Source organism: Myotis davidii, unplaced genomic scaffold (assembly GCF_000327345.1).
Source record: "Myotis davidii unplaced genomic scaffold, ASM32734v1 scaffold319, whole genome shotgun sequence".
NCBI classification, from domain to species: Eukaryota; Metazoa; Chordata; class Mammalia; order Chiroptera; family Vespertilionidae; genus Myotis; species Myotis davidii.
The window spans coordinates 815001-824672 of NW_006290675.1; the positions used below are offsets into that span (position 1 = coordinate 815001).

Below are 9672 nucleotides of genomic sequence, written 5' to 3' on the forward strand. Positions count from 1 at the left end.
GCTCCAGCTCGGAGGCCTCAGCTGCTGAAAGTAGGTATCTGGTTTGTTTTGGATCTATAATCGAAACTCTGTATCAACTCCAGCTCTGAGATCCTGGGCTCGCTGAAAGCAGGTTTCTGGGTTTTTTTTTAGCTTCTATATTTGTTAAAATGTTTCAAACTGCAGGCTCAGAGGCCTGCAAGGCAGGCGGGGAATGTTGGTTTCCTCCGTCACTGAAGCAAGCAAGCCTCATGTTAGTTTCAAGCTGCCTGGCTGCCAGCCACCATCTTGGCTGGCAATTAATTTGCATATCACCCTGATTAGCCAATGGGAAGGATAGCGGTTGTACCCTAATTACCATGTTTCTCTTTTATTAGATAGGAGGATTTTTATTTTTTAAATTCCTGTGGGAGGGGAAGGTGGATCTTAATGGGTAGAATTTGGATAGACTCAAAATTGAGGCCAGGGCTCTCTCAGTAAGGAGATGACACCAAAAGTTTGGAGCTAGCAACACATCTAAGGTTTAAAAAGTAGTAAACTATACAGACTCATAAGACACGTGATTGAAAATGTCTGTACCAGCCCAGAGAGAAAGTAGAACCAGCAACTTTGGTATCTACACCATTCTTCTTCCTATCTCCTGTCTCGCAGTGGCCACAGAGCTGAGGTTTTAAAATTGGGATCAGGAGAGCAGTGTTGGAGGTGAAAAGTGAGTTAAATGTGCAATCTAAGGTGTCTGTAGAAGTTAGAGTGCTTTCTTTCATAATAGATTTGTGAGATCCTTACAATCAATCTGATTCCTGATTGACTCTGGTTTATTTTCTCATGTGATCTTTGATATAACACTTACTGTGGAATCTCTTATGTTGGTTTCATTCAGGCCGCCCAGCAAATCATTGAACTTCAGGAAGCTGCGCAAATAAATGCAGGTTTGCAGCCGACCAACCTGGGAAGGAACAACAGCCTGCACGACATGAAGACGGTGGTAAAGACCTGGAGGAACAGGCTGCCCATTGTGTCCGACGACTTGTCCCACTGGAGCAGCGTCTTCATGTGGCGGCAGCATCATTACCAGGGTAAACCTACCTGGTCCGGCATGCATTCATCATGTAATTTCCCAGACACCCCCCCTGTTCTGGTTTCATGTCTTGGTTTTTTATTTCTTTTACCAAATTTTCTGATTTTTGGTGGGTATGGGAGATGGTGGTGGTATGGTGAGACAAAGGTGAAGGTGGAGAAAGATGGGAAGGATTTTTCTACCTGTTAAATTTTTTCTAGCTAGAACAGAAGTGCTGCTTGACACTGCTTCTTGCATCAGGGGCTCAGGCCAGTGTGATCGGAGCTCTGGGTTGTGCTTCTTTGTTTTGAACACAACTCCTCACCTCCCATGAAGAACTGCTCTTAGGTGGCTGTGTGTGTAGCCTTCTCCAGTTTTCTGGTCCCCTCTGCTCATACACTAAACCTGCCAGACATCTGTTTAGAGCAGTCTTCATGATTTAGTTAGCCAAAATGGTAACACTCAATAGTTAGTGCTTTTTATATCTTCCTTTTGATATAAAATACAAGGAAAAGTAACAAGAATTTATTACGGAGTTTCCCATCTTCATAAGCCATGTGTGTTTGTTTTCATTTTTTACTTAAGCCTTATTGTGGGACACTCTGAAAATGTTTGGCATGGACTAATAACTCATTTCTTTGCTCTCTAGCTATTGTAACTGCGTATGAAAATAGTTCTCAGCATGATCCAAGTTCTAATAATGCTATGCTTGGAGTTCATGCATCAGCTTCAGCAATCATCCAGTATGGAAAAATTGCCCGGAAACAAGGACTGGTCAATGTAGCTCTGGATATATTAAGTCGTATTCATACTATTCCAACTGTTCCTATCGTGGATTGCTTCCAGAAGATCCGACAGCAAGTCAAATGCTACCTCCAACTGGCCGGAGTCATGGGGAAAAACGAGTGTATGCAGGTAGAGTGCCATCAGTGCCTGGTGCCTGCCCCTGTGCCCAGCAGGTCCAGTAAAGAAGGGTAGGAGTGTCCACATGGAGCTCCTGGTTCAGACAGTAGGGAAGGAGGGTTAGAACTTAAAACAAATACAGCCTTAGTAGGGAAGCAGATCTTCCTGAACAAGACAAGGAAAGGAAAGCACTTGAGTGAATACTATATATGTTTTAATCCTCACCTGAGGCATGCTTTTATTGATTTTAGGGAGAGGGGGAAAGGAGAGAGAGAGAAACATTGAAGTGAGAGTGAAACATTGAATGTTGACTCAGGTATGCCCCCCAACCGGGAATCAAAAACCTGCGCCTGCAACCTGGGAATGTTCCCTGACTGGGAATTAAACCTGCTACCTTTTTTTTTTTTTTTTTTTGCCGGACCGACATTTCACAGTTTATTGCACTTTTTCCACAATCACTGAGTCCTGCCGGGCTGTGCCCAGGGCTCTGGAGGCAGGACCTGGAAGGTGAGGCTGAGCAGCAAGCCATTCCCAGGAGGGGTGCCCCAGGGACCACGTGGCCACGGTTGGGACACCCGTCGAGGACTGAACCCCACACCCAGCGCCCACGTAGGTGGCCCTCATGACTCCCGTCCCCGTCTCCACACCGCCTTCCCGATGCTGCCCCCAAACAGGGAAACCTGCTACCTTTTGGTGTACAGGACAATGATCCAACCAACCGAGCCACACTGGCCAGGGCACCACTGGAGTATTTGAATTACATTTTATCATCTCTGTTCTATCGTGTACTTGGTTAATGTATTTAAGGGAAAAAATTAGACTGCAGAAGTAGGATATTGTAATGTAGATATTGGCTATATTCAGAGGAATATTTTTTTTTTAAAATATATTTTATTGATTTTTTACAGAGAGGAAGGGAGAGATAGAGAGTTAGAAACATCGATGAGAGAGAAACATCGACCAGCTGCCTCCTGCACATCTCCCACTGGAGATGTGCCCGCAACCCAGGTACATGCCCTTGACTGGAATCGAACCTGGGACCTTTTAGTCCGCAGGCCGACGCTCTATCCACTGAGCCAAACCGGTTTCGGCCAGAGGAATATTAATAAAATCAATAAACTGTTTAGACATCTATATATATAAAAGCCTAAGCAACCGGCCAACTCACCAACCAGTAGCTATGATGTGCACTGACCTCCAGGGGGCAGATGCTCAATGCAGAAGTGGAAACCACAGGCATGGAAAGATAGAACAGACTGATGAATCTCAGGGAGAAAGGGGAAGGGGGAGGGCCGGAAGAGATTAAAGATCTTATATGCATATTAGAAGCCCGGTGCACAGATTCGTGTACCGGTGGGGTCCCTTAGCCTGGTCTGCGGGGATCAGGCCGAAACCGGCTCTCTGACATCTCCCGAGGGGTCCTGGATTGCAAGAGGGCACAAGCCAGTGAGGGACCCCACCAATGCACAAATCCATGCACTGGATCTCTAGTATAAAATCATACCCTTAATGTGTCTAGAACCTGAATTAGCATTTAGTGATTCAGTTTAAATACTACTTGTCAATAGATATATTCATGGTAGGCAAATCTGTTGTCAATTTAAAGTACATTTGTCAATGACCTTTAGGATATATTAGGTAGATTAATATTTTAATGAATTTGTTATATTGTATAAAAATTTCAAGGACTTTTTCTACATTTCTTTTTTTAAAACAGGGACTTGAAGTTATAGAATCTACAAACTTAAAATACTTCACAAAAGAGATGACAGCTGAATTTTATGCACTGAAGGGAATGTTCTTGGCTCAGATTAACAAGTATGTATGTTACATGGGAGGAAAGTAAGAGTAAAACTCAACAACTTTGGTTATTTATTACTGGAAGCTGATGGGAATGTCAAGCTTGAAATTGGTATGACTCGGTGATGGTTGTCAGGTGTGATGTTTCAGGTGCTACATCTCTGCAGAGAGAGTAACTTCCAGCTGATTGATAAGCCAGTTTGATGTGTACTTTAAAAGCTTTTTAAAAAGGAGTTGCTTGAAAACAGAACAGCTGATAACATGTATTCATCTCTCCATTTTCTCAGCATGCCATTGGGGCACAGAGTTGATCCCTTTTATGGAGTTGCTTCTTATTTTAGAGCAGGGGTCAGTCATCTATGGCCTACAGGCCAAATCCAGCCAGTCTCTGGATTTGTAAATGACATATTGGAGCACACCCACACCTCTGACGTGTCTATGGCTGTTCACAATATAGCCACAGAGTTGAGTTGTGACAGAAATTATATGGCCTGCAAAGCCTAACCCTTTTTCTTACTGGTCCATTACAGAAAAAGGTAGCTAAACCCTGTTTTAGAGAAATGAATATCAGGTGAAATTTTATAAAATATATAAATTACGTATACTTACAAGATGCTACCTGTTGCCATATATAGAGCTATAAAACCCACCTTTCACATTTTCAATTATAGGGGTTGCGTTAAGCTTATTCTTCTATATAATAAAAGGCTAATATGCAAATTGAACAGTGGAATGACCGGTTGCTATGATGTGCACTGACCACCAGGAGGCAGACACTCAACACAGGAGCTGCCCCCTGGTGGTCAGTGCACTTCCACAGGGCCTTGACCTGAACTCCCAGCTGGCGAGCACAGCGGCAGTGGTGGGAGCCTCTCCTGCCTCCATGGCAGTGCTAAGGATGCCCGACTGCCGGTTTAGGCCTGCTCCCTGGGAATGGGCCTAACCTGGCAATTGGACATCCCCCGAGGGCTCCTGGAATGTAAGAGGGTGCAGGCTGGGCTGAGGGATACATGCGCGCCCCCCCCCCCCAGTGCGCAAATTTCATGCACTGGACCTCTAGTTTTTAAATAAAAGCGAGTTTGTCAAGATAAAAGTGTTTTATCCACTTAAAATCTGTTTTAAATTCACATGAAACCCCATACCTGTTAGCAGTCTCTTCCTTTGTCCTCTGACAGCCACTAATCTACTTTCTGTCTCTGTGATTTGCCTATTGTCAACATTTCATATAAACAGAATCATATATAATGTGACCTTTTGATTCTGGCTTTTTCACATGTTTTTTAGCTTCATTCATGTTATAGCATGTATCAGTGCTTTGTTCCTTTTCATGGCTGAATACTATTTCATTGTATATTCCTACATTTTATTTATTCATTTAACAATTGACATTTGGGTTGTTTCCACTTTTCAGCTATTATGAATAATGCTTCTGTGAGCATTCATGTAAAAGATTTTGTATGAGCATGTTTCCAGTTTTCTTGGGTATATACTCAGGAGTGGAGTTGATGGGTTACTTGGTATTTCTTTATCTTTTTTTTGGTTAATCCTCACCTGGAGATATTTTTTTCCATTGAGTTTTAGAGAGAGTAGAAGGGAGAGGGGCAGAAAGAGAAGCATCAATGTGAGAGAGACACACTGAGTGCTTGCTTCCTGCACAAACCCTGACCAGGGTGGCGGATCGAACCTGCAACCCAGGTACCTGCCCTTGACTGGGAATTGAACCCATAATCCTTTGGTACATGGGCCAACACTCTAACCACTGAGAAACACTGGCCAGGACAGTACTTCTTTATCTTTTTGAGAAACTGCCAGTTTTCTGCAGTAGGTGCTCCATTTCCATTCCCACCAGGATAGTCTGTGTTTCCAGTTTCTCCACCTCCTTGCCAGCACTTGTTAATTTCCATTTTTCTGATTATGGCTATCCCAGTAAGTATAAAGTGGAATCTCATTATGGTTACTTTGCATTTTTCTAATGACTAAGGATGTTTAGCATCTTTTAGGTGCTTCTATGTCATTTATATATCTTTTCTATACAAATATTTATTCAGTTACTTTGCCCAATTTTTTAAAAAAATATATATTTTATTGATTTTTTACAGAGAGGAAGGGAGAGAGATAGAGAGTTAGAAACATAGAAACATCTATCAGCTGCCTCCTGCACACCTCCTACTGGGGATGTGCCCACAACCCAGGTACATGCCCTTGACCGGAATCAAACCCGGGACCATTCAGTCCGCAGGTCGACGGTCTATCCACTGAGCCAAACTGGTTCCGGCACTTTGCCCATTTTTTATTTGTGTATTTGACTTATTGTTGAGTTCTAATTATTACATGTCTGGATATGTTTCCTTCAAATACATCATATTTTCTCATATTGTATAAGCGATCTTTTTACTTTTTTGATAGTGTCTTTAATGCACAAAGTTTATTATTTTGATGAGTCCAATTTATCAAATTTTTGTTGTTGTTGCCTGTACTTTTGGTTTCATATCTAAGATACCATTGCCTAACCCAAGGTCATGGTCATGTGCATTTACTCCTATGAGTCTTACAGGTTTAGCTCCTACATTTCTCTCTTTAATCCATTTTGAGTTAATTTTTTAATATTGCATGAGGGTAGTTGTCCAAAATTCATTCTTATGCATGTGTATATCGTGTTGTTCCCAGCACCATTTGTTGAGAAGACTGTTCTTTCCCCCTATTTAGTGGCCTTAACTTTGAATCAGTTAATCAGAAATGTATAGCTTTATTTCTGGACACAGTTCTGTTCCATTGGTGTGCATTTCACCCTTACACTAGGACCACACTGCCTTGATTGCTGCTGGCTTTGTAGTAAGTTTTGAAATTGGGAAGCATTCTCTCAGTTTGCTATTTTTCAAGATTGTTTTGGTTTTTTACATTTCCCTTACATTTCCATATTAATTTTAGGTTATTTCTGCAAAAAGAGGCAGTTGAAACTTTGACAGGGATTGCACTGAATCTGTAGATTAATTTTAGGGGGGCAGTATTGCTACGGTAATAGTATTAAATCTCCAATCCATGAACACAGGATTCATTTACTTAGGTCATCTTTAGTTTCGTTTAACAATAGTTTATAGTTTTTAATGTGCAAGTCCTACATTTCTTACGTTAATTTTATTCTTAAATATTTTATTCCTTTTGATGGTATAAAATGCTTTCTTAATTTTATTTTCAGATTGTCCAGTGCTAAGGTGTAGAAATACAACTGGATTTTAAATATTAATCTTGTATTTTTCAACTTTGCTATAATAGTTCTTTAGGTTTTTCTGTATATATCATCATGTAATCTTCAAACAGAGACAGTTAGCATTTTCCTTGCCAGTCTGCAGGCCTGTTTGCTCTAGCTAAGAATTCCAGCACTAAGTTGAAGTAGAAGTGGTGAAAATGGACATCCTTGTCTTGTTCCAGTTCTCAGAGGAAAACTTCGTATTGTCCAGCATTGAGTATGCTATTAGCTGTGGGTTTCTCATATATGACCTTCATCATATTAACGTAGTTTCCTTCTATTCCTAGTTTGTTGAGCATTTTTATCATGAAAAGGTGTTCCATTTTGTCAAGTGCTTTTCCTTCATCAACTGAGACAATGTGTTTCTCCTTCATTCTGTTAATGTGATGTAATATATGGATTGATTTTTGTATATTGAATCGCTCCTTGCATTGCTGGTAAATCCCACTTGGTCACTGTGCATAATCTTTAAATATGCTGTTGGATTTGGTTTGCTAGTATTTTGCTGAGGAAGTTTGCATCTGTATTAGTAAGGGATATGGATGCGTGGTTCTCTTTAATGTCGTGTACATTGTTGGTTTGATACTAACATGGTGCAGCCACTATGGAAAACACTTTGGTAGTTACTCAAAAAATTAAACATAGGATTAAACATAGGAGCAGTTCTACTCCTTGGTATATTACCCAAAATAATTGAAAATGAGTTCTCCTATAGGTACTTACTCACGAATGTTCACAGCAGCACTATTAAAGTAGCTAGAATGTTAAAACACCTCAAATGAATGGGTAAACAAAATGTGGCATATACAGGTAGTGGAATAGTATTTAGTCATAAAAAGGAATAAAGTACTCATACATGCTTCACTCTATGCTAAGTGAAAGGCCAGAAACATAATGTGTGATTCCCTTAACATGAAACATGAAGAATTGGTAAATCTCTATAGAAACAGTAGGCAGATTGGTGGTCCCCAGGGGTTGCTTAATGGCTGGGGTTTTATTTTGGGATGGTGAAATGTTTTGGCACTACATAGATAGAGGTGGTAGCTGCGTGACCTGTATGTCCAAAGTGCGTGACTATACTAAACGCCACTGAATCGTTGTTTACTTTTAAATGGTTGGTTTTTTTATGTGACGTTCACCTGGAAAGAAAACCAAATTAATGTTTTGATTTGTGTCCTCACAGGTCTGAGGAAGCAAACAAAGCCTTTTCTGCAGCTGTGCAGATGCATGATGTGCTGGTGAAGGCTTGGGCCATGTGGGGCGATTACCTGGAGAACATCTTCGTGAAGGAGCGGCAGCTGCATCTCGGAGTGTCTGCCATTACCTGTTACCTGCATGCATGCCGGCATCAGAACGAGAGCAAATCAAGGAAATACTTAGCCAAGGTGAGGCCAAAAGAATTAGCTCTGACCAGAGATCAGTCTGGTAGCCTTCAAGTTTGGATGACAATTCAGCTACTTCCGAATTCATGCTGGGTGAGAGGCTTATTTCATGCCTTAACGCTCCATTTTTATCACTCTTCAAAGTACCTTTCCTATTTCAGTTTTAAAGCTGAGAAAACAGGCCTGGACATACTCGGGATCCCAGGACATTTAAGCAGCAAAACCAAGCCTGGAGTCTGGGTCTTAGGTCTCAAGTCCAGTGTTCACTGTGGGATTTCACACTAGACAGAGGTTCCTGCCGATTGATGAGGGGTCTGCAAGGAGACCTTACCTGCTAGATACTTGTTAGATTCTGCTCTCGCCTGCAGGGACAGTGCACATGTTCAGAGAGCCTGTCAGCTCTAGTTGCAGGTCATGGTGAGCCCCATGGTTTCTGCACACACTACAGGGCGAGGTCCTGGTTGCTGGCATTCTCATCCTTTGTTGTCTCAGCATAGTGCTGGGCACAGGATTGGCAGTCTGACATGTGCCCAGTGATGGGCATCAGCCTGAGAGTCCTTCAGTGTTGCTCCCTCTTGTCTCTCATCCCCGCCACAAAACATATAAATATAGCCCAGAATTAATTCTTGCAGAAAACTTAAGAATAAGTTATTTTTCTTTTCTGTTTTGTTTGTTAAAGGTGTGGATTTTTTTAGAATTCCTTGAGGTGATGCCAAAATGTGGAATGTACAGCAGCACATAGTAGTTCCAGCCAACTATAGAAACAAACAAACTCCATGAGGCAAAGAAACCACCCAAATATCTGACTCCAAATTTGCTTATTTCTAGATGTCATTGTTTCAGACATCCTTGGACATGGGCTGCCAACCTGTGGCCTACCTGATGCTAGGGTGGCGTTCCTCTGAGATTTTTAGCAAAAGTCCAGTTTGTATTGGTGCGATCATGGGTGTGAATTAGCAGGGTGGCAGGCCCTCACCATCTACCTCAGGGTCACTGGCCACCGCCAGCTAGTTGATTGGATCAGTTAATAATTGGCATTAAAGCTGACTCTAAACAAAAAGCTTTATTTTAGGTTTTGGTTTTATTTATCTGGTAAGTTTAGCAATATTGTTGGCCCTTTGGTGATATGTTTCCAGCAAAACGACTCTATATGGTAGTTTAATGCTGGAAAAAGTCACTTTAAAGGCCTCAGAATTTTTTTTTTTAATATATTTTTTATTGATTAAGATATTACATATGTGTCCTTGTCCCCATGTTACTCCCTACCCCGCCCCCGCTCATCCCCTCCCCCCCCCCCCCCCCCC

The 9672-nt window shown here is 41.7% G+C and overlaps 1 protein-coding gene across 1 annotated transcript in view; it reads left to right on the forward strand.

Moving 5' to 3' along the window:
• Positions 1-9672, forward strand: part of TRRAP (transformation/transcription domain-associated protein) — a 113501-nt gene that overhangs the window by 85331 nt on the left and 18498 nt on the right. Inside the window, 4 exon segments of the mRNA XM_006763707.2 lie at positions 860-1088; positions 1686-1951; positions 3657-3757; positions 8170-8371. Coding sequence (XP_006763770.1) covers positions 860-1088; positions 1686-1951; positions 3657-3757; positions 8170-8371 — 798 coding nt within the window.